The sequence below is a fragment of the Mugil cephalus genome, chromosome 19 (assembly GCF_022458985.1).
Source record: "Mugil cephalus isolate CIBA_MC_2020 chromosome 19, CIBA_Mcephalus_1.1, whole genome shotgun sequence".
Taxonomy (NCBI): Eukaryota; Metazoa; Chordata; class Actinopteri; order Mugiliformes; family Mugilidae; genus Mugil; species Mugil cephalus.
In genome coordinates, this window is record NC_061788.1 from 3,447,645 (window position 1) to 3,472,134 (window position 24,490).

The 24,490-nt window shown below is 41.5% G+C and overlaps 2 protein-coding genes and 1 long non-coding RNA gene across 5 annotated transcripts; 1 reads left to right on the plus strand and 2 right to left on the minus strand.

Annotated features, from left to right (window-relative positions):
* Positions 1–2,559: 2,559 nt before the first annotated feature.
* otpa (orthopedia homeobox a) lies at positions 2,560–6,933 on the minus strand. Of its 3 annotated transcripts, none has more exons than XM_047570352.1 (3): positions 6,702–6,933; positions 5,741–6,177; positions 2,560–3,627 (listed from the first exon to the last, which is right to left on the minus strand). In XM_047570352.1, exons 1-3 carry the CDS (start codon positions 6,775–6,777, stop codon positions 3,106–3,108), a joined length of 1,035 nt encoding a protein of 344 aa, XP_047426308.1. In that variant the 5' UTR covers positions 6,778–6,933; the 3' UTR covers positions 2,560–3,105. The 3 variants fall into 3 exon arrangements, with proteins under 3 accessions (XP_047426308.1, XP_047426309.1, XP_047426310.1); XM_047570353.1 differs by having other exon boundaries at positions 6,741–6,906; XM_047570354.1 differs by lacking the exon at positions 6,702–6,933 and adding an exon at positions 6,315–6,549.
* LOC124996931 lies at positions 6,060–11,709 on the plus strand. The gene is made up of 2 exons (XR_007110904.1): positions 6,060–6,198; positions 9,250–11,709. It is a non-coding gene; the product is annotated as an uncharacterized LOC124996931 (long non-coding RNA).
* On the minus strand, positions 11,550–22,961 carry tbca (tubulin cofactor a). Its single transcript, XM_047570355.1, has 4 exons — positions 22,806–22,961; positions 16,650–16,755; positions 13,758–13,844; positions 11,550–12,066 (listed from the first exon to the last, which is right to left on the minus strand). Exons 1-4 carry the CDS (start codon positions 22,856–22,858, stop codon positions 11,986–11,988), a joined length of 327 nt encoding a protein of 108 aa, XP_047426311.1. The 5' UTR covers positions 22,859–22,961; the 3' UTR covers positions 11,550–11,985.
* Positions 22,962–24,490: the final 1,529 nt, after the last annotated feature.

Genomic DNA, 24,490 nt, shown 5'->3' on the forward strand with positions numbered 1-24,490 from the left:
TAAGGATTATTTTGTGTTATTTCCATTGCATTCGTGCTGCAGGCTGGATTAGACCCTCAGATGAGCCACTGTTGACCCACGGGATCTGTTTGTGGATATATATTGTTTCCCATGCGTCCATATCGCGGAGAATCATGCGGCCTCTCTTGCACCGATCCAGCCATATCTCTGAACTCGTCAGAGAGGCTTTGTCTTTAGTTTAGGTATCACTCAATCAACAATAGTGTGATTTTTCTGCAGAATGGCATCCACACAGGTCTGCATTTTTAATTTCTCCAAGGTATTTGGGATCAGTAGAACCTAAGAAGTATAAAAACTTAGCATCATCTTTCAACAGGAAGTAGTTTTTTGGAAGAAAAAAAAAATTATGTCCTTATACGTGGACATGAGGATTATTTCACTGTATATTATAATAAAGTCACCATTATGTAACTAAAATATAAAACTGAACATGGCTGTTCAAATAATGAATTCCCAATGTCCTCAAACGAGTATTTGCTAATTAGTGAAGTTATAGCTGTTTGTTACGTTTGTGTCACATTAAACTAGAAAAGTTCATAAATATAAATAAACAAGTTTCAACTGAAAAATTTTGATGAGGTTTTGTGCAGTTTTGCTGTTTTGCTACGTGATCGGCTGCAGAATGAGTCTAGTAATGAGGATGAAAGTTTAAATGAAGCAGAATAAGCTGCCATATTAAAACTTATTGTCCCCGTATGAGGACGCAGGGTCTCAGGAGGTTAGAAACTGTGTCCTACGGTTTCCTCAGAGCTGACCCAAAACCCTTCTACTTAAAGCTTAACAATGATGCACAAACGTCTACTCGACAGTAATCTGTGTTCCATGGTGGGAACTTTTGATTTCTTACAGCGTTTCTTCTCTTTCTTCTTCTTCTTCTGCTCTTTTGCTGCTGGATATTGGAAATGTGCAAGAGAAAAACGTTGCATCGCTGAGGTTCTCCTTGATCGATGCCCAGACTGTTCATTTGAATAATGACGAACGCAGAGCAGAACAAATAAACTGATTTCACAAATTTCACAACTTAAGCATCAAAGTTTGTCACAAATTCATCTAAAATTACTTTTTTTGATTCTTCCAAAACAAAATTAAAACTTTATAGCTGAAAAACTTCTTGCAAGAAACACTGATTCGTCTTATTTTGGCTTCCTGACATAAATCCTTCACACGTTCAGTCATAAAACCAGTCGAGTTGGAGCTGATGTTAATATCACTAATAGGTCTGACACTTTTTCACATGATTATTAAAACACCTGAAGCTTAACCAGGACAGATTTAGGAGCTTTAAGGGAGCTTTAAGGGTTAAAAATCCCCAGATGTTGTATCAGCGTTATTATTTCACGCAGAGCGAGGACACTCAGAGGGTTTTATTGTTCTATAAATGATGTGTTTAATGTCTAGTAGATGATCACGAACAGGCCGTGTTTGTTTCTGGGCTGTGGTGACTCCTCGTCTTGTTTTTGTTGGGGGGGGGGGGGGTGTTGCAGTTCATTAAGCAGGTCATCATTTCATATTTTCTCCTGAAAAATAATAATGAAATGAAGAAACACACCTCTGGCCCTCGGCTAATTCGTCAGTTTGGTCTTCGCTGAGATTGAGTTTGACATCTCTGATCTCGCCTAAATTGCTCATTTGGATTTGAGCTTTTAGTCTGGAGGCTCGCTCCTTGAGGATGTTACGTATACAGTGTTTTCATTATTATTATTATTATTATTATTTTGTGGCTGCTGTCCAGCTACTGGGAAAAGACTTTTGTCCACTTAAAAAATATATTGTTTAATTAGAAAATTAGCTGTAACTTAGTCTATTGTGCACAAATACCCCTTTTTATTTATTTATTTTTAGGTTTAATTCTACATCATATTACGCAGCTGGTTCCATTTCTTCACGGAAAAGATAAATAAAATGACTTCTTCACGAGTACAGAAATACAATAAATTTTTCTAGATTTATAAAAATAAAATAAATAATTTCAGGTTGTTGTAGATTATAAAAGATTTAAGTTTTTCTTATTATCAGCTTTATAAAAATGCTTAAATCTATTAAAAAGGACGAACCTGTATTTGAGTAAATGAACTTTTTTCTGAGGGACATATTCACTGTTTTTTTGTTTTTGTTTTTTATTCACAGATGATATCGAGAGTGAGTCTGATCCATGAGCTGTGGCGACGACTCTTTTTTTTTTTCTGAGCCCTTTAAACCTGCTCCCAAGAAACGAGGGCTTGATTCGTGATGTGACATAATTGAAAATGATTTTTATTTGATCATTTACATTTAATTGATATAAACATGTCCATGAAACAAAATGGTTCAAACATTTAAGAAAGGAGTCTCTTTTTTTTCTTTTCTTTTCTTTTTTTTTTGAGATTTGAGAATAAGCACAGACAGAATTCTGGAAACATAAGTTATCACAAACTGACCAAATGGGAACAAGAGTGCTTCCTACACAAAACATCCTATATAACAGATTATAGTTAAGTCAGTTTTTATGTCTTAATTGATAGTACTTCCCCCCATTCTCTTTTCTTTTTTTTACTTTTCTTTTTCATTTTTTTGCTTTGGACAGCACATGCAGTCAAGTTCTTCCTCGTGGTGTCCTGGTTCCTGTCATGTTCTCATTCTTTTTGTTTGTTGGTTTGTTTGTTTCTGTGCATCCCTTTGGCCCTTTAGAGTTACATGCTGTGCAGCAGAGGATCTGTATTTCAAAGTATCCCCAGCATTTGTCTTCAAATGTTTCTGAGAGCCCTGCAACAGTAAAGGACTGGGAGGGGCTGCGTGTGCAAAAGAAAGAAAGAAATACCGAACAAACCGATAAGTTCATTTAAATAGACAAATAAATAGTCGACATACATGCGAAATCATAAATTATAGCTCAAAACAGGAACAGTCCCGTGGTGGATAAAGGCTTCGCTTCTCCCTCTTGTTTGCGGGTCTGGAGAAAATCGCCAGCAGCGATGTGGGAGCGGAACAAAATCCTGGTTGTATGTTTCCCGGTGCGCCTTTCTCGTGGTTTGGGTGGATCAGAACTGAAAGCAGAAGATCTCTGTGTGGGTGAAAGAAAAGCTCTTCGCGCTGGCTCCACCGTCACTAAGTGAAACTCATGGATACTGTGTGCTCCAGCGCTTTGCGGCGCAGCGACGCGATGCTTGTCCCTCTCCAGACGTCACTGTCCGGGGAGCTACACAGCTGAGGCGAGCCCGTCACGTTGGTGGGGCCGGACAGGGACGCCGGTACCATTCCGGGGAAAGTGGGCTGGTAGAGGTGCGACTGCAGCCCGGAGCCGTTCGACGACATGTTGGATAGACCCATGGAGTTGGGCGGCGGGCCCGCGCCCAGGCTGCACTGAGACAGCGACTGCGCCATGGCCTGCTGGCGGCCCAGGGCGGGCGGGAGCTGCAGCTGAGACACGCCGGGCATCCCCGCCGTGGCCCAGCGGGTGTCGTTGGCGTGGAAGGAGCAGAGGCTGTCGCCCATGGCCGCCGCCGCCGCCGCGGCCGACGGGAACTGCGGCAGCCCGTGGTGCGTCGGCAGCAGAGTCCCCGGAGCGCGGAACACGTTGGTGGTCTTCTTGCGCTTCTTCCACTTGGCGCGTCGGTTCTGGAACCAGACCTGCGGGGCAGAGACGCGGTGAGTGAGCGTGGGCCCCGTGTGTTTACAGGCCGCGTGGGCAGCGCGCACATAAACACGGCTGTGACATCAGTCTGTGATCAGCGCCGTGATGGCGGCGATAAATCAGCCGAGGAGGAACAAGATCCCGTCAGCGCGAAACAAACGCGCCAGATTTATTTATAACACCACGTTTACATTAAACATTTCAGATTATAAAAAAAAATAAATTCAACTGGGTCTAGTTTCCTGCTTTAATAACATTTTGTTTTGGGTATTTTAAAATTTTAAAAATTATAAAATAGATTTTTTTTTGTAACATTTTGTCAGAAGTGAATTATACGCATCCTGCTCGATATTTGATTTATTTTGACTCGTGTAAAATATTTCTATGGGATAATTCGCCCCTAAACAATTACTGCGCTTTGGAAGGAGCCATTGAGATAATAAAGATAATGTTCCTGCTGAGATCAATAGTTCTCTCTTCATTCTCGGAGTCCTTGAGCTTGTGTAGCTTTGGCTGTAAGCAGGCGTCTATGATTAATGTGAAGATTTGGTTGAGAAAGTGGGACGCAGTAATAAGAACGAGGAGGAGGAGGGGGGGTGATATGAGGGAGGGGGGGTGAGGAGGAGGGTGAGGAGGAGGAGGACAATCTCGCTCCCTTCTTCCTTCCCGCGGCGTAGCCAGCCGTGAAATCCGGCCTGAAATGCATTACACTTCAGAGGAAAGAAAATGCAATTCCTCATCCGCCTCACAAAGACAGAGTGCGCCCTCAGCGCGTCCGGCATTAAGACGTAGAGGAGCGGCTGACAGAGGAGAGGAGAGGAGAGGAGGAGAGAGGAGGAGGAGAGGGGAGGCCAAAGCTCCAGCTCCAGCTCCTCCTCAGTCATAACAGCAGACGAGCTTCATTTCACTAATTGTGATTTTATGTAGATGGTGCACAGACTGGATGGAGCCGCGCAATCATCATAATAATAATAATAATCATAATAATAATATTAATAATGAGGATTATCTTTCACATGTGAGCGACCACAGAGTCGTTTAGTCCAGGGGAGATAAGATAACTGTGTAAAGATGAATTAAATAAAAGAAGGAAGAGCTCAGAGCAGCAGACTTTCTTCCACCATCACTGGTCCAACGATCTGAAAAGGTCGATTTCAGTTTCATGAGAAGCTGCGCTGTTTGGCTCCTTGTGCGTTAATTACGCGTTGGCACGAAATGTGAGTCATTCATTTGATTTAAAACTAAATCCTGAAATATAAACACGGGGTTAAATTAAATTCAATTGTCTAAAATATTATCTTTTCTTTCCCTCCATCTAAAATCTCCTAAATAAGTGAGACCACAGGAGGAAAGATGTGATTTGATAAAAGATAAAAATAAAAACGATTTTACAATTTTATCCCAAGTAGAAAATAAATTAGATACACACAGACACACCGGAGCAGAAACATGTGTTGAACTATTTAAAATAATATGACGTTCAATTAAAAGAAAAGATTTGTTTCTGGTGTTGACTGAAAAAATAATAATGAATTGTTAGAAAAGTCTGGAATAAAATAAAATAAAATAAATGTTTCCTAATACATTATTACTTCAGTGCAACTGGAAGCTAAATAAACACAATAAATAGTTTTATTTATTTACATTAATATTAAATATTCTGTAATTTTAACGACGTCTCGTTAAATCAGAAACTACAACATGAAATAAGAATAAATTCAGTCTGGTTTCAGTAATTTAATTAAGAAGGAATTAGAGAAGCATTTTTTTTTATTTAATATTATTTTTTAAACTGGAGCCTTTAAAATAATTTGAATCATTTAAGAACAAAATACGACGAATGTTTAGTTTAAATTAAAATATTAAATCTTATCTTTCATGTGTTTCTGATTGTTTTGTAGCATCACGTTGTGTATGAGTGTATTTTTAATTTAATTTAATTTTTCTAGGTTTGTGCATTTTCTCCTTTAAACAAACTGCTCCAGATATTTCTAACGTGCTGATATTTTGTGTCTCCGTTTGTCTCCTCTCTGCGGACACATTCGTGTTCTAACAGATCATTATTTCTGGACCACTGTCGGTGTAAAGCTTCTCCTCCAGTCGCCCCACCTGCACTCTGGACTCCGTCAGGCCGATCCTCAGAGCCAGCTCCTCCCGCATGAAGATGTCCGGGTAGTGCGTTTTGGCGAAGCTCCTCTCCAGCTCGTTGAGCTGCGCCGGCGTGAAGCGGGTCCGGTGCCGCTTCTGCTTCTGGCTCTGCTGCCCTCCGGACTGGTTCGGGTTGTTGTTGTTGTTGTTGTTCTGCTGCTGCTGTTGCTGCTGCTGCTGCTGCTGCTGCTTCTCCTGCTCTTTGCCGCCGACCTGCACCGCGTTGGATCCTCCGCCGCTGCTGATGTCTTCGCCGGGGAGCATCGTGGCCCCTTCCACTCCGTCCGGGCCCGGGCCGAGCTCCCCGGAGTGTCCCGGGTCAGGTCCCCCGCCGCCGCCGAGCCTGCACTTCAGAGCCTCCCTGTGGCCCAGGAGCTCCGCCGCGGCATCCTTCATCCCTGCACAGACAACCGCAGCAGGTGAGACTTGTGTACATGTGAGCAGCTTCTCTGCGGGAGGGAAAGGGTTAGGCAAACACAGCAAGGTTTCAAAGTGCACACAAGCAGAAAAAATAATAAATAAATAAATACTTTACAGGAGAAAACGGAGAATCGTGAATCGTTGAAGCATTGTTAATATTATTTTTTTGCTGCAGCGGGAAACGGTGAGACAAAAGCGGGTTGTGATGCATGCGTTAAACACAAAAACACAGACGCTGGAAAAAAGCCACGACTGTGGCTCTTTTCCAGCGACAAGCACAGCATGCACGTTACAATCTGCTCCTTAAATACTCTTCATTCAATTCGATCTCGCCGATATCTTAGAAATTTGTTAAATCAAATTATGCAGTAATATAATAATAATAATTACTTTTCCAATGAATTAGGCGAGTTTGGTTCACTTCAGGCGCATTAAGACAATATAAGAAGCAAATTGACAATTTTCTGAGCTTGATTTAAGATTAGAAGTTGCTCCAGCTTACAGTAGAGTTGAAGACCGGAGTTTGGTGATGTTAACTCACCGAGGCGAGCATCCAGGAGGTCGGCATGAGATAGCATTGCGCACCGCTCCAGGGCGAAATGCTATTCCAAAAAAAAAAAAAAATCTCTATGACTTTAACCTATTTAAGAAATATATATAGCCTAAATGAAAGCAAATTCGGTTTGTGGTTAAAAGGGAGGTTCGTTGCATTATAATGTAGTTTAGAGAAATGGGGAGGCGCTTAACAGCGGAATGAACCCATGAGCTTCTCCAAACGAGGACCAATCAGAGCTGAAGCCTGAGGTATGTCAGCTTTAGCCCGAGACCCCTGCATCCCCCACTCCTCCTCCACCATCACCTCCTCCTCCACCTCCTCCTCCATCCTCTCACATCCACAAGTTCATTCCTCCTCATTCCTGTAATTGGCTTTGATTTCTCCTCCAAATTACACCCAATAAAATAACCTGATTTAATATCTGAGCGAAAGCTTCGACCCGTTCAAGAAATGTTGGATCACCACAATATTTGTTTAATTGTGCATGCCGCTCTGCTCCTGTTTTTATAGCGAGGCGAGGACTGTGGTTATTCACAGGAAGAGGAGCCACAGGGCTGCGGGCTAATATGATGCACGTGTAACACACCGAGAGTCTATTATATTATCACTCCTTCTTCTTTTATGACACCTTCAGTAGCACATCGTCTTTAAAAGCCTCTTGGAGACAACGTGAGGGCTGGATTTCCCCGTCAGGCGAACAACAAACTTAAATTCTTGCCGGGCTAATTTCCAAGGCCATTACGCGTTTATGTAATTAGCGACTAATCTATAGGCTTCCATCGCAAATATAAGACTAAAAGCAGAACAAATTAAGGGGTAATTTACGAGTATATACTTCCAACTGTCAAGAAGGGAGGGACTAAATGATGTGCGAGGAGCAAATGATTCCAGCAAACAGCTGAGGGAGTTTGCTTTTAATGAAAGGACACCGTTTAGAAATGATTACTATATTGTGACTCCTGAATGGATGCGCACAAACACACAATCGTGCGCGGGACTCCTGGAGGAGGAGGAGGAGGAGGAGGAGGAGGCCTGTTTCTTTGCTACTTCTAGATTTTATGATTTATTTTTAGGAAATTAGAAAAAAAAAAGTTTTTAAAAATCAGCTAGAGCGTGTTTCTCTTTGTCACCAAATAAAAAACCATTAGACTCAATTAGCAGATTTTTTCTGCCACACACGCGCGCGTCAGTCTGCTACATTATAATGACCGAAAAAAAAAAAAGAAATCAGACATGCTTTATAGGCAGATGTCGGGACGTTTCCAGAGAGGAGGTTTATTTATTATGTGCTGGAAATTTTTTTTGGCACAAAGGAGGCGTCCGAGCGTGAACCCGGGGGCTCGCGCTGGGTTTCTTTCATTCAGTGCGCCCGGGCTCCGGTTCGCCTCCGCTCGTCTTTTTATTTGTTCTGCAATCTGGTGGCACGACGACAGACTGGGAGGGATGGACGGAGAGGAGTCGCGTGCGGGAGTCTGCCTGGTAACGCGTCGTCGGGATGCGGAGCGGAGTCGTGTTTGCGCTGACGTGCGCGCGTCTCCGGGAGGAAAAGAAGAAGAGGAGCAAGACGCGCACTTATCGGGAGATATTATTATTTTTTTTTATCCTCTCATTCATCAAGGCTCTGATTTCTTTAGAAGCTGGATTTAAGGTAGATTTTAGGAGATTTAAGACAAGAGGTTATTTATTTTTAAAAAATATATCCTTTGGGTTTTTGCTTCGAGCTCAGGTTCGTTTATTTTATAGAATTAAAATGAGATTTGGGATAATTTATTCAAGGGTTAAATGTTCATAATTACATAGAAAATCGTATATTTTATTTCCACGTAGTATTTTTTATTGTAATATTTTATAGAACGTATATCTTTACTTGCCTTTTTTTTCCTGGCGCGCTCAGAGCTGTAAGGATAAGTTAAAATCATCACATCGCAGGATGATGGATGGCGCGCTTCGTTTTACGACTTTTCAATAGCTTCATGCTTTTATAGCTGCACAAACACGAGTGAATGACTCCTCTCGTCGCAGCAGCAGCAGCAGCAGCTTCAGCAGCACCAGGTCATATTTAACCCAAACAAGGAGCGAGCAGATCATGATCGTGTCAGGGAGCAGGAGACGTTCGTGCCAAGGGAGGGCCTTTAAAAGAAATATGAACAAAAATAATATCATTTTAATTCATTTACTTTAAATTTAAAAGATAAAATTGGATTAAATTCCTTTAGTATTTTCTTTTTTTAAAAAAAAAAAAAAAGAAACACGCTGCTGTTGTTGTTTATTAGTCTACATGACATTTTGATGCAGTTTATTATGAAAATGTAATTATTATATTTGTATTGTTTTTGTGCATTATTGCTGTTTGACAACTTGCCTCAAGTTGTTTTCCTGTTAGATGCCACGGTTTAATTTAAAGACATCCTTCCACTTAATAGTGTCAATTGATTCTGTGTGAGATCGAGCCTGTAATTATAGTTTGCTTTTTTTTTTCTTCTTTTTTTTTTAGGACCTGTATAAGCAGTCATAGCTCCACATCTCCCCCGTGCAGACTCCACTAACACGCTCACATCAATCTTACCTCTGATATAAATAAAAATAGACAAACAAACAAATCCGCCCTCTGCAAGTTAATGCGGCGCATCTGAGTGGAAAGTAGACGTTTTCACGCGTTGTGGAGATGAGGAGTGACTTTTAATAAAACAGCAAAAACCAACGTGAGACACGCGAGACGCGCGCTGCTGCTGCTGCCGCAGCCGCGTATCCGGCTCAGAGGCCAACTCTGGTTCATGCGTCTCATCCATGCGCGCTGGACGCGTTGGGTGACTGGCGGGACTTGAACTCGTGACCTCGTGGTTACAGCGGAGACCCTCGGCCCGGGCGACGTCCCTTCCTTCTTCCGTCTTCCCTCTCCTCCCCCCTTCTCTCTCTCTCTCTCTCTCTCTCTCTCTCCCTCTGATCCGCCTTTGCAGCCTGTATTCACTCAATTAGAGATTTCTGAGGAGAAAAACAATCGATCTTCCATCTGCACAAGCTCCCAGTTTAACAAATGAGATTCTTGTTTCATGCAGCTGATTTGGTGACAGTCTGGGGGATTAGGAGTAATAAGTTGCTGTGGTGAAGAGGAGGTGGTGGTGGAGGTGGAGGAGCAGCTGGCGCTGATGCTGCTGCTGCTGCTGCTGCTGCAGCCGCATCGGTCTCCTGCGCGTCCAGGAACCAGCCGCAAAAGTTTGACACGGACAAACTTCAGAGGCAGAAAATTGGCAAAGCTGCGCATCCTTCATGGTGGCGACATGTAGTTACAGCTTCAGCCACGATGGCTCCGTTTCCTCAGCAAACATTTTGATGTTAGCGTCAACTTGGAATGAAAATAATGAACGAGAGTTTAAGAATCACCCAAAACCACTTTACTTCAAGATGTTATCAGACAAAATGAACTTTACGCAGCGTTTACGCATTTCCATGACATTTGGTCGTTTAGTTATCAGCTACAATAATACAAATTATTAATTGTTTTACCAAAAAAAATACTGTAGTAAAATGTCTCAGACTTGGCCACTGAATCAAATCTCATTATCCGCTCTCATTACCAGGAATTAAATGGCCGCTGAGGTTAGACAGAGGTTACACAGGGGACGATCCGTTCATTTGGGTCTAATGTTTTTTTTTTTTTTTTTGTGAGGGAGGCCTCGTTGGTTTTGCTGATCATCCACAGCTGATAAGTCATGTGATTTTTTTTAAGGAGGACAGAAATGAAATGAAAGTACAGGATCGCTCCAAAGCGCGCAGATGTTCAGGATGAAGCGAGAACGAAGCTTCTTTCATTCTCATTCTCTACTTTTATTTGATTTTATTTATAGTTTACGCAACTTTAATCTAGATTTCTGTGGGAAAATCTGTGCTCATTATTATTTTCTCACTATTTCAAAGCATATCTTAATATAAAAATGGAACCAATTAACAATTTAAAACCATTAGAATTTTTTTTATCAGAAATAATAATAAAAAATGATTTACTTTTCTATTCTTAAATGTAAATGCTCCTTTTATTAGCAGTATTTCCACGCACTGTTGCTGCTCTACAGGAGGAGGTGGATACTCGCCTTCCAGCCTCCAGCTTCCGTGCGCGGGTCCTCCGGTCACATACACCCAGGTGTAGCGCCCCGCCGCCGCATCTCATGCCTCAATTAGCGCCGCTGCCCTCTGCACGGACTCGATTAGGCCGTGATTTATCCGAAAGAAATATAATTATACCTCCAAATAAAATAATCAGCATTGAAGAGCGATTTCCTTAACGAGATGGAGCGGGGTAGATGTCACGCAAGTAGCAGCGCCTCATTAGGGCGCTAATGAGACTTTGGGGTGATCCCGATAATTATCGAAATCTGTAAAATAAGGATCAAGTCAAATGTAACCTTAATTTGTCTGGCAATTGAGTTCATTTATTAGTATGACTATTTAGGAAGGACTCTCTCCGGCTTAATGCGGGCTGGTGTCGTTATTTGAGGATAATAGGTGGCGCGTTCACGGGCCTGTTTTGTCATTCACGGCCATAACCAACATTTGTCACTTGACTGACAGCGTTGCCCAAAGTGCTCTTGTCTTTATTGTAGGCATCAAGACACGATCCGTCTCCCCGTGCTGTTAACAGGAACAGCAGCAGGTGAATACACTGCAATTAAATCTGTCAGTTAGTGTTGAAATGATCCGGAGATTAGTCAATCAGAGAGGGAGGGGTGAGGAGGGTGAGGAGGGAGGGAGGGGGGGAGGACAAAAAAAAAAAGTCATTTCTGAGAATTATGTCAGAGATTCTGTGTCAGTGTGCTGATCCCAGCTGGTTTATTACACCATCAAACGGATTATTTCTGCTGCTACAGTCCAACATTGAAGCACGTCGTCCTCGGTGTAGAGAAGGCAGCCGATAAATATTCAATCAAGCCAAATAAAAGAATAAAAAAAAAAAAAAAAACAACAATAATACCGATGAAAGGAAAAACTCGTGCACCTTTCTACTGGAATAAACCGAGTGTTTATGTTGTTCTCCTTGTGGAGGATGAGATTTGGAGGAGGGGGCGTGTTGTACATCGATGTGGGGGGAGCGGTGGCACGTTAGCGGTAAACAGTAGAAATAATTACACCACGATCAGAGACCCTGAGTGGATCCAGACAAGGCCCCAACAAAAAGGAATGGACGTTTAAGCGAGTGGCGCATTCTCACAGTGAGAAAACAGAGACACATCAGAAATCATCCTTCGAGCTTCACCGAGTCCAGGACGTTTCTGGCCTCTTTGTACTCCTCTAATTCAGCCAAGTCCTCTTCTGTTTCCTGAAAACACACAAACAGAGAAAGGGAGAGGGTTTGGTTTTATTTCAGACTAGGAATTAAAATGTGAACTTCTCAGATCAAACAGCTCCAGGTCGTCTCTCTGTGCGTCTCACGTCTCTCTCCGCCACCAGACTCGGCTGACGCTCTGATTTAATTGAGACGACCCCGAGACTTCCACGCTCACGTTTGCTTCTCACCACATGAGCTTCAGGTCCTGACGCGTTCGGCTCAGAGCTCATTCAAAAAGGTTCAGTTTCGCGGAAATGACACTGATCTCGCTCACATATTTTTTGGAGGAAGCAGAGCGACAGTTTAGGTTTAGATTGGTGCTAGCAGCTCTGTGCTAATGCTGCACTCACACACTCACTGGAATTCAATGGAGATTAAAGAGAACACCTGACGCCTCGTGATGAGATACATGTCAAAGCTGAGCTGTGGAGACCTGGAGTCTGGTAACCCGACATCTGGTTTAACCCAGCAGGTCTTTGCAGGATCATAATCAGGTCCCAACGGAGAGAATTCAGATAAAAATTTTAAAAAAAGGTGGTTTAAGCTCCTGCATCAAGTTGACGGAGAGCCTAGCGCTTTAGCTGACGTCCACGTCCAAAGAAAAATAACTACGTGCAGCTGTGATTGGTTCGCTTTCCACTAGTATTTCCATTATATACTATTATTTTGAATAGATTGATTTGGATGAATAAAGACTGATCGGTATCTGAGGAGGTTTGGAGATATCAGGCGTCGATGAAGCCCATGTTTAAGTGCAAAAAGCTGCAGTTCATCAAGTGGCCACTTGAGGCTCCAAAAAGGAGCAGATTCACATGTTAAAAAGTCCAACTTTACAGCGATATTAAACATGTTTACAGCCTGGTTCAGAAAGATATTTTGCTTTCAGTGGTTTATTTCACTATTCACGACAACTGTACGCTAGCAAATTATTTTTTCTTACTCATTTGTTTCTTTTTTATTAAAATTCTGCATAATTAAGGGCGTTCCCGAACCTTAAAAGAGCCTTTAGATCAGGCACATATTCAATGAACATTTAAAGTAACAGATTTAAAGTAATTAAGTTGTTATTGGTTCAAAGGGGCACAAAGCTTGAGGAGGATACGAATGTTTGCACCAAATTCCACGTCTGTACATCTAATAGTTTTGCTGTTTTCTAATGAAAGCAGATAAGTGATGATGGCACCGAAGACCCTGAATCCAACGAATACTTCTGAGATATTCTGATCTGGATTAAACCCACTTTTATTAGCATTTTCTATCTTTTGAGTGACATAAATCACATTTTTTTTTATTTGGCGGTTGAATATTTTCCTGTTGCCATGTAGGCTTATGTCTCCAAAAGACAAATAGAATTGTTCCTATTGAAAATGTTTAGATAAACCAGAATAAAAGTCCTAAATCTAAAGGCTGGACTCAAGTAATGATAAGATGTTCATTAGCTAATGTTTCCTCTGGCTCATAAATGACCAAAAAAATATTTAAACTTTAGCAAAATTTCAAAATCAAACTTTATGAAAACATGACGAGATGAAAAGACATTTTTCTACACGTGTGATGAAATTTAAAAGTGAAACACGAGCTCAGATGTGTTTTATTTCTCATAAAATTAAATAACAGGACATTAATGCCAATGATGCAAAGAGATTTTGTGCGTTTACGTGTTGTGGTCGCGTGTTTCTTACTAGTAACTGGAGCAGATCTGCGTGAGCCGTGACCAGACGCCGGCGACAGTCTGGAATCATCATCTTGGACTCGTTCAACACCTCCATCTGAAACCAACACAGCAAACACCACATCAGAGCCGCCGCGATATTTATTCATCAATAACAACACCACCACCACCACCCCCCCACCCACCACCACCACCGCCACCGCCGCCGCCGCCTCTGCTGCCGTTATTATTATTTTTCATTACCTGCCTGCACAAGAATCAACGCTTTTATTGAACGTGCGTTCTCCAAGTTTAGGAGGTTAATTTTAACAGCCAGACGCAGGAATATTCATCCCGTGCGTTTGCCTGTGGCCTTTGTTCCTCGGGCCGCGGCGCGCGGGGCGTCCCACGTCCCACTCCGCTGTGGTTAACACCTCCCAACAAGCCGGCGGTATGAAAAATGTTATTGAGTTATCGATCGGAGCCGGGAGCCGGGGAGGAACCCGGCCTCGATCCGGCTGCACACCTGGATGAACGCTCAAAACTGAGGACGCCGAGATCAGGCGTAAAGAGGTATTACTACGCCTGTGGGGGGGGGGGAACTTTCACGGGCGCGGCTAATGTGGAATTCCCCCAGCTGGCACCCTAAAGAGCAGAGAGGAGCTGGCTAACGCTGTCAGACACACTCACTCATGACAGATGCTTCCTCACCTGGTCCCTCCGTCACAACACGGACGCGTTTACGCACACACACACGTGTACATTACACGGCTGTGCGCACTAGCCGCCGACGCTGTGTACGAGTTCATCTGAGCCTAAACTGACACGCCGAGAAGACAACCAGTGGAGCCGGTCGCCGTCGAGATGTGACAAGGTGAGCTAGACTAAGCGAGCCGAGCGCCGAAACGGAGAAAAGTCACGGTGCCCTCTCGGTGCGGTGGAATGATCCCATCAGCGCTGGATAAAGATGACACTTACGGCGTATTGATTCCATTAAAATAAAAACCTCTAATCCATCCTGCCTCAGACCTCTCATCTCCAACCATAATCCATCTGGCCTCCCAATCTCCCCGTTTAACTCCAGCCAAGCCGGGCTGCTCAGCTCCCGGAGCCGCCGCCGCTCCGCGAATGAGCAAAACAAAACAAAGCGCACACGGAATTTTAATGTCGGCAGGAAATATAATGAAATGAAATGTGCTGGCGCGGCCGTTCCAGGACTTTCTATCGCCACGTTCGCCGTGTTGATAACAGGCTTGGAGCATCAGCAGCAAGAGTTAGCTACGTCCATACGCTAACAATACTGTAGTATACATATATATGTTTATATATATAGATGGATGGCATCTGACTGTTATTAATACAGTGACAACCCGATTTAGAAATCCCCCACCGCCTCTTTTAAATTACTTATTTGATGTTATTAGTTTATTTTTCCCCTTATTTTCCTTTTTCATTTCACTACCTTAGTTATTATTTGACAGCAACATATCAACTTGAATCCTTATTTGTTATAATCGTTATAATATATACAAGAAGACAAAAGTGAAAGTAGAGCTCCCCCTTGTGTCTGGCTGCAGTATAGGTTATAAGCTCCGCCTCTTCCATGTTAGTGGGCGGGACTTGGGCCAAACTAAAAAAACTACAATAATATATTTTTTCTGCTGATTTTCAAGGATTGTTTCTGTTATGGTAACAAAAAGGATTTGCAAATGTGTATTTCGATCCACGAATGTGTAAAATAAATTTGCAAATGCGTAACCGGATCCAGTTACACATTTTCAAATATTCTTGCTACAATAACGGCCCCATATTTTGTCATTTTAGGTGGTTAATATAATGTTGATGCATGTTCAAGTGTCAACTTTTTTTCTGGATAAGTTTCGTTCTAGTTCGTTATTTGACGCTACAGAAACAGGATGTGACATAATGAATGCGACTACCAGTTGCCATGACAACCACTCCATAAAGCGTGGAACTGTGAGCGCTGGAAAAAATAAATACATATTTTAAGTGTACAATCCATATAGACCGTACTGATGCTGCTGCCTGTATTCCTGGGAAATTAGTGTCAATTTGGCCGATGCGAGGAAGTGGGGATGCATCGTCCATATTTATATACAGTCCATGGTTTTTCCTTTGTTTCAGTCTGAGACGTTTGGGCTTCTGTAATATTATCCACTAGAGACCAACTGTCTGCTACAAGAAGCAAATATGTGTCACTTTAAACCCACAACAGTTTGTTGGAATCTAATATTTGCACAGTTTAGATTTTAAATAGTACTAATTGGTAAAAAGTTATCCGATGCTGCAAAGCTTTGGAGGAACCAATAATTTGCATATTTAAATCAAAATCTTATAACTACTCCTGCACATTTTTGCAATGTTTCAGTACTAGACCCACGTCAGGGAAATGGTTGGTGACCAATGGATTGAACAATCAACAATAAACCAATGTAGATTCTTTGTATCTTTATGCATTAATTAGATTCTTATTTTTCAGTTTATCTGTTATGAATATGGAAAAGAAAAGCCTATCGGGCTGTTAAGGAGACTCTACAAACGGCCCAAATGATGGAGGGATGCAGGCGTAGTGAGAATAGAGAGGAGGATATGGGCCAGTGATCTGTTGGGGAGACACTAAATTACCAGCATGTGTCAGTAATTATCAAACTCCTATAAAGTAACATGATATAATTACGTCTGCATCAAGCAAATTACTAAATCACTAATGGTTCTTCTCTCAAAACCTAATTCTTCATTATCGCCGTGGGCTGACCTCATTAGACGGACGAGGGGGCCACTCAAAAAATCATCGCTACAGGAGAGCGAAGCCTCTTCTTCGCTCACAGGCCGACGTCCACAGGTGGTGACAAAAACAAAAACTTCTCTCCTCGTCCGCAGCAACAAAGACGCCAAAACGTACCTGTTTCTTGATGACATATTCATCTCCCGCCTCCGCTTTCATGCGCTCGACCTTCTCCTCCTGCTGCTTCGCCTCGTTCACGTACGAAATCTCCTCCTTCGCCAGCCTGCGGAGGAACGACAGCATAAAGACACAGTTAAAAAGACAGTGGTAGTGGTTGTTGTTCCATCAAACACGAGTGCACAGCCTCCCAGACAGATATTATAAGCTGTGCCGTGAAAAAGCCGGCGGTGATGGTCACTTTCTACAGAGGGGGCCCATCTATCCTCATCCTCGCCCAACGCTCCTCTGACTGAGAGGACACGTCCAGATCATCTCCCACAGGAAAAGGCAAGATACACACCTCAATAACAACCAGCGAACACATCACTCCTCCTCACCGCTGCCAAGGGGAGATCAGCCTAAAATTATGCTTTGACAATCAACGTTTATACCACGATAGGACACATCTGGAGGAAACTTTATCCTAATGCTTTTCAGGGGTTGAGTTTTTTTGGTTTTATAAAAGTATGATGACAAATATCACCCTAAAGACTATAAATATGTCTAAGACCTAGGACTGGGTGGTATACTGGTATATTGAATCCAGCCAATAGTGTTTTTAGTTTATTTTTTCAGTATTTACATTAAGAAAATGAAACTTCTGTGCAGGCACATTCTGTGGAAAGCAAGCAGAATCTGAAGTGCGACTGCAGTAGATACCTTTACCCTACGGGGGGCAGTAATGAGCCACGAGGTGTCAAAACTGTCAAAGATCCTTTAAGAAGAAGAGCAAAGCAAGAAGATATTAAAAAAAATAAAAAATAAAATTATTTTTGAAGTAAGTTCAGCTTAAAAAGTCCTTTCAGATTGTTTTCTTGACAAGAAAAGTTATTTATATTTACAGCTGATGTGAACCGAGTTATGAACTAAGCAGGGAGCTTTCAGGGGAGTCGAGATGTTGATAAGAAAGATATTAAAAAGAAAAACTGCCATGAATTTGAATAACTACGACATTTATTGTAATTAAACATTTTAATCTATCGACAGCATTAATATATATATATACATAGCTGCCTTCTATGCAGATATATATTATATATTTCACTCTTTTTTTCCTCTCAGATTAAATAAGACATCGTTATATGAAACATCCACATTAGGGGTGGGAAAAAATACCGATAAGGGAAAATATCGCAAGAAAGAAAAAGGTAAAGTCACGTTCCGCATCTCCACCACCTTTATCTGTACAAGTGCAATAAATTGGAAATGGATCATTTGGATTAATATTGATTTTTGACTCAATTTGTCCAATGAATCATCACTGATGTCATCTAGGCTGCACTTAAAATTTCTCAGTGAACTATGTAGAATATTGCAATATATCGTAATATCATAATATCGCAATAACGTATCGTATCGCGATACATATCGTCCTCCTTGCCAATACCCAAATCCCTAATCCACAGACAATGTAAAAAGCAATGTGCACAAATTGGACAACGCAACATGGATGCATGAACATTTGTTGGATGAGAGTCTGTTGTATTTTTTCAACTTTGTGTTACAATAATAATAATAATAAATGTCATTCCGACTTAACTGATTTGAGTAGTTGTCCAATATTTTCCCTCTAGCTGATAAATCTTGCATATGACTTAGTTTCTGTGCAGCGCTTCTCTGAATTCGTACGTTTTATTTCCAATCTGCTCTCAGACGTGACTCTGATCGAGATCCAAAACACATGACTCCAAGAGCAAACAGGAAGTAATGTAGCTGCACAGTTACACACACAAAGATCTGGATCTTTCAAATAAAGCTCAGTTTGAATCAGATTTTTGTTTAGTTTGCATTTTTGGACTGAAACACATTTTATGAGTTTTTATTTTAAATTTCTCCATCATTCCTAAAGCAAAGATCATTTTTATTTACTTCATAAATCATGGTTGTGTGTCTGTGTATTTTCCATGCAGCCAGACACAAATAAAAACCTTTGTCTGTCCTTGTTAACCGGATCATGCCTTCCAGCTCGCACCTTATCAACATGATTATCCGACTCCTTTATTCAGCCTTACTGCCTCCGACGCCCGCCCGCCCACCACTCGTCCTTTTTAGAGATTAATTGATCGTCAATTCAATCCCTAATTTGGACCAAGTCAGGTGGTAAATGGGCCTCCTTTTTCCCTGATTGTTAGTGAAAACGGCGGCTCGAGTACATTGATAAATTTTGATTATTTATCAATTACGGCCCAAATGGAACTAAATCTATTAAACTAAATTCCGAACCCTGATTGGCATAATGGAGTTTGAAAATACCGCTATTGATAATGATTTCCCCGCTAATAGTCTTTTTCCGGCTGCGCCCGCTTGTTGGAGTGACAACACAAATTTCAATTTTTCATAAAATCAGCTGTGTGTGTGTAAGTGAGTAATCCTTCATTAGTCAGTCACATTACTGGAGACCCCCGTCCCTCCTCCTTGCTTAGCCAAGGAAGCCGGCGGCACTCTGTCATATTTTACTTCAATTACCACTCATTCTAACACGGTTCCATCAAGGAGGTTTTTAAACATGCACCATATGCAGCAGCGGCGGCGGCTCCCGTCTTCTTTCCCGCTTGATGCAGAATGAGCGATGTCACCTGTTTTAGACTCGACGAAAAGGTGGCAAAGATGGGAGGAAAGGAGGGTTTGGAATAATTTGAATAAAACTGAAGGACAGTCTAATAACAAAATGTCCATTCCTCCTCTTCCAATTCCTGATGTTAATTTCTTATTTCTCCCAGACTTGGAGCGCGGTGTGAATGAGGGGTGGGGTCGTGGCTGGTTTTAAATAGACCTGCCACCTCAGGCTTAATGGAAAAGGCAGCTCTCTGGAAAATAGAAAAAAAAAAAAAAAAAAGGGAATTAGAGCCAGTCGACGCACACACACATTCGGCCGCCCTTCTCCGGCACTGTATTTTTGAGCCGCGGTGTAAAAGTCTGCGCTGGGACCCGGGAATGACAAAGGCAAATTACTGTTGTCATTTTATTAAGGGCATCCGCCTCGCTAGGGCAGAAAAGGCACTGACTGGAATGTGCAAGAGCCACTGGAAATAGGCCCGGCTAAAAGAGCAGGCAGGTTTCCTCTAAACTCCAATATATATATATAAAAAGGGAGGAGGCGAGGGGGGAAGGAAAGAGGAGACAACAAGAAGACAGACAAGGGACAAAGAGACTGAACAGGTTATGTTATGTTTGAACCTAACAGCTTGATTAAAGCCGAATATTAGACTTAACCTCAAAAACCTGAGTACTGTAAGCGCTGTTCTTCCCACACTGACCACTCGTGTGACATTATCCTCGGTGGGAAAACCCAGCCTCCATCATCACCAGCTCCGGGAGCCTGTTGGTAATCTGACCCTCATCAAAACACAATCGATAGCACATTACACAAACGCCATCGACAGGAGGGAATTAGACGTCGGCCTGATCGATAAGAGACACACTCAGGGGCGCTACACCGAGGCCCATTATCTCACCACACCTCGTAATATCTACAATATTTTCTAATCCTAGCATGGTAAATTTGGCCAACTCTGCTGGCTTAACCTGCTTGATGAGTTTCACAGACAGGTCCTGCATCAAAACGTCTACTTTTAGTCCCATAACAGATCCGTCTATTCGTAACGTACGGGAGTAGAAATTATGATTGGGTGTTATTTGTTTGTGTTGCAACAAACAAAAGACCTGAGATGGAAAATATTCACCATCAGCTCTGGAAAAACTGCGCGGCAGAGAAACAAAGTGCATGGGATTGGACATAAAATTGCGAGTATGCACAGAGTTGTCAGTTTAGTATGTGGCAAATGCTAAAAACCAACAACCTAATACCACGGTTCTGCAATGAATAGTTTTCAAAATAGTGTTAAATCAACTTCTATAACACAGATCCAAACAACACATAAACATTTAAAACTCCTGACACTGATAAAATCTTAGATCACGTCTAGATGGAATTAAAACTTAAACGTTCGGATGAAGCGACTAAAAGGTCAAGTTCAAGGAAAACCTCAGTTCAGGCCATTTTCAAGCGGTAACATGCTCTTACTGAAACTTTTGTTTCATTCAATGCTTTTGCCTTTGCACAGTAAAAGCCTGGAGAATATTATGTGCTGCTTTTATTCAGAGGTGGTCAACGTATGGATTAAGTGGAGCAGCTGGAAGGCTACTTAGTTTAGGCTTTTGGGTGTTGTCACGTACAGAACATTTGGCTTTTCATTCAGGTAAATGAACCTACTCTCGCTATCGAAACCAAATTGTACAACATTGAAATCCACCTGAAATCTATCTGCTGTGCACCGTGCATGCTGGGTGAAGCTCGCCTTTACGTTTGTGCAAATCAGCAACAGCTGAATTTTTCCAACTACATAACAAAACATGGCTTTGTGCATTTTCGTTTCTTTTGCTGCACCAAAAACAAACACCGGTGGACTTACGATGAATTCAGATTATCACAGCAGAGTCTACTGTACGTCTTAGTTAAACAGGAGCTGGAGGACAACGACTCCGTTATATTACATTTATACTGTACTGAACATGTCTGATTGTTTCTCAGAAGTAATAAACGTTTTTGCAAGCTTCCTGGAGGTGTCGCAACACGGTTTGCAACTTTTCCTCACTGACACTGCAGATTTATCTAATTCAAAAAGAAAGACAGTTCAACAATGACCTGTGGTCTGATACACACATATATACACACACATATATACACACACACATATATATATACACACATATAAAGCACAAGCGGAGAAACCGATTAAAGTAAAATATGAGTTAAGATCTTGGAGAGAAATCTTAAACTGAAGTTATATTCTAATGTAAACAAACAATATAAAATAAAGTTGCACTATTCTCAGTTATTATATGCAAACATACACTTTCACAAAACCTGGCTCTAGTAAGAAACAGGATGCTGTTTTATTTTATTCATACTTAAATGTGTCTGTGCTTTGGTTCATGCTTTGGCATAATCTTTGTTCTTTTGAACTCTTTATTCAAACAGGAGACGCAAGTTTTGTTTCTCATGGAGTGCAAAAAGTATAACACTTTGTTAGGCTGCATTGCATTTCAGTTCAGTTCAGTTCAGTTCACGCAATCAGCAGCTGGTTCTCGCTGCAAGTGGTGGATTTTCATTAAAACACTTTTCAAATTGTTCTAATACTGAAATCCTCACACCTGTGTAGGAATGTAGGAGAAATGTAATGAGACGATGACCTGGCACCTATGACATCACACACACACAAAAACAACATGGTGGAGACTCCCTAAAAAGTGCACAGTCAGGTCAGACTGGGTGGAGGAATAAAAAAAAACAAACTGTTAGAGCTTTGATGCTAAATGGAGCAGAGTTAGATAAGTTTAGCTTAAAGCATGTGTCACTGTGAGCATCCCTGTGCTAAAATGTGCACTCTTATTTGATGCCCTACTTTAGTCTAGACTTTATCCCCTCTATGCCTTTTTATTGTTCCTGGTATAACTTACTGATTATAACCCATGTTTGTTTTTCAGTTTGATCTTTTTTAAAATGTATGTATCCCCTCTTTTTTTAATGTAATGCACATTGAGCTGACTTGTGTATGAAATGTGCTATATAAATAAAATAAATAAAAATAAAGTACAAAATGCCTCCAAACTTATTAGAGTATTTCCAAGCGAATACAAACCGGTTTGAGTGAAAACGCAGAAAGAATTCCATCAACAAAATGCAGCTTTTCTTTGTCATGCGCTAGCCTCGCAGCTAGCATCACTAAATCAAATCAGCTTAAAAGACTAAAAGCATCTTTTATTAGTATTATACACAACGCTATCTGTGAGGGCACGATGAGATGTTACTGTCACGGTAGAAGCGTTGACTCACTGCCGTCAAACGAGAGTGAAAAGCAGCCGCTGCAAATAAATGGAAACTGCGCACCAGTCTAGTCATGAACCACAGGCCGCACTCCAGCACCGGAGTAAATTTAAACCGTGTCCGGGGAACGTTCCCCCGGCGCGGTTTAGAATTTTCTCGAACCCGCCTGTCAGCCAGGCTAACCTAGTTAGCGCATTAGCATTAGCCCGATGATAACTGATGCAAGAGGCTCACCGGGCGGGCATGTATATGTAAACACAAAAACAGAAACAAAGAGGCAGTCTTACCGTTTAACGATGCCAGTTTTGATCTTAATTTGCCTTATTCTTGGATCTGCCATGGCGAAAGATGCTGTGAAGTAGCCGGTAGTAGCGTGACTCGTTGGTTAACTTGGACGTCAAGGAGGATAAGCTGCTCGCGGATAAATCGATGTTGGAAGTAGATTATCGAGTCTTCCGGTTTGAATGAGCAGTGCAGTAAATATTGACCTTTGAAACTACTCTAGACTGGATTTATTCTTAAATTATAATGTAATGCAATGTAATAAACCACAGAGAATATAATTTAACAGTAGGATCTACAAGGTCTGTAAAAATATTACCTTGTGCTGAGGACAATAGTATAAACAGTATATAGGTTTGACTTGCTGTATCAAAAAAGACCATAATAACATAATGAATCAAATAATAATAATAATAATACCAATAATAATAATAATAATAATAATAATAATAAACTGTCTGACGTGCATTTGGGCAACATCTTGAAACTGCTGCACCTAAACTTTTGATCCTCATCAACTCTAACGCGACACTAAATAAGACAACATACCATAAAATATAATAATCTAATGCCTTGTCAGTGGTCACATGCACCCTGGTCTGTGCAGATGACACTGTCAATAAATGTTTGTAACATTATTTATCGAGTGCTAATGAGCATTGTGCATAGTTGTGTGTATTTTGCATACAAATACCCCAGTAATTGCACATGCATGTACATTAACTGCATATTGTGTTGGTGTTTTTTTGTTTGTTTGTTTGTTTTTGTCTTATTGGACATAACCTTTCTTTCCTGATTTTATCTTTTGATCTTTTTTTTAATATATTAACTTATACTATAGATTGATCCCACCACTACTGAGAACCCCACAGCGGTAGGATGCATGCAGATTGTTTCTCCGCTTACTAAATTTCGTATTTAAATCTTTACCGAGCCAAAAAATAACATGTGAATGTTCAGTCATAGTGTCTGAACTTCTTGCTATGTTGCTCACCCTGGTCCTGATGTGTCTGTTGCCAGAAGAGGTGTCAAAGAAACTGACTCATGAGTGCGGTAGCTTCTAAACAATCAGCGACTACATCCAATCACCTGATTATGAGACTGTTGAGATTATTTTTATAAACTCTTAGTTATCTCCTGGTAACTTGGGCATGGCGTCATATTGAGACAATTTTACAAACTAAGTGCCTTTGTGTATGAGCTGAGGGGAGGGACCTCTGTGGATCATCCTGCAGATACTGGATCAGTTTGGTATCTAGTGAATTTGGAGACCAGGCAACACATTGTGATGTTCTTCATGTTTTTTGAGTTGGTCCTAAAGCACATGTTGGGCTGCATCCTGCTGGGGACGACTGCTGCCATCAAGGAGGGGTGGGGGTCTGGTCTGGTCTAGGTGGGTGCTACAAGTCTAAGTAAGATCCACATGAATGAATGTCAGGTCCAAAAGTTTCCCAGCAGAACACTGAGCTGTCAGAGATGGTCCATGTTATTTACTTCTCCTGTCAGTGGTCATAATGTTGTGGCTGTCAGGTGCTGTTAAGGTCTAGCCGTTTATTTAACTACATTTTATCTTTTCCATGCAAACAACTGCACATTTCAAACATTAGTATCGTGTCCGTTCCCCCAAAGGAGAACTTTATGCGCTCTCCAGCTCGTCTCGTTCATTGTTCTACATCTAAAAGTTAAAAAA

What these genes read in the sequence shown, in the direction of transcription:
- otpa (XM_047570352.1), bottom strand. Translation starts at nt 6,777, where the DNA reads ATGCTATCTCATGCCGACCTCCTGGATGCTCGCCTCGGTGAGTTAACA. An exon ending in CTCCGGTCTTCAACTCTACT is followed by an intron (nt 6,178 to 6,701) that starts GTAAGCTGGAGC and finishes TTGTCTGTGCAG; the next exon opens with GGATGAAGGATGCCGCGGCG. An exon ending in TGACGGAGTCCAGAGTGCAG is followed by an intron (nt 3,628 to 5,740) that starts GTGGGGCGACTG and finishes TCTGCCCCGCAG; the next exon opens with GTCTGGTTCCAGAACCGACG.
- tbca (XM_047570355.1), bottom strand. Translation starts at nt 22,858, where the DNA reads ATGGCAGATCCAAGAATAAGGCAAATTAAGATCAAAACTGGCATCGTT. An exon ending in AAAACTGGCATCGTTAAACG is followed by an intron (nt 16,756 to 22,805) that starts GTAAGACTGCCT and finishes GTTCCTCCGCAG; the next exon opens with GCTGGCGAAGGAGGAGATTT. An exon ending in AATATGTCATCAAGAAACAG is followed by an intron (nt 13,845 to 16,649) that starts GTACGTTTTGGC and finishes TGTTGGTTTCAG; the next exon opens with ATGGAGGTGTTGAACGAGTC.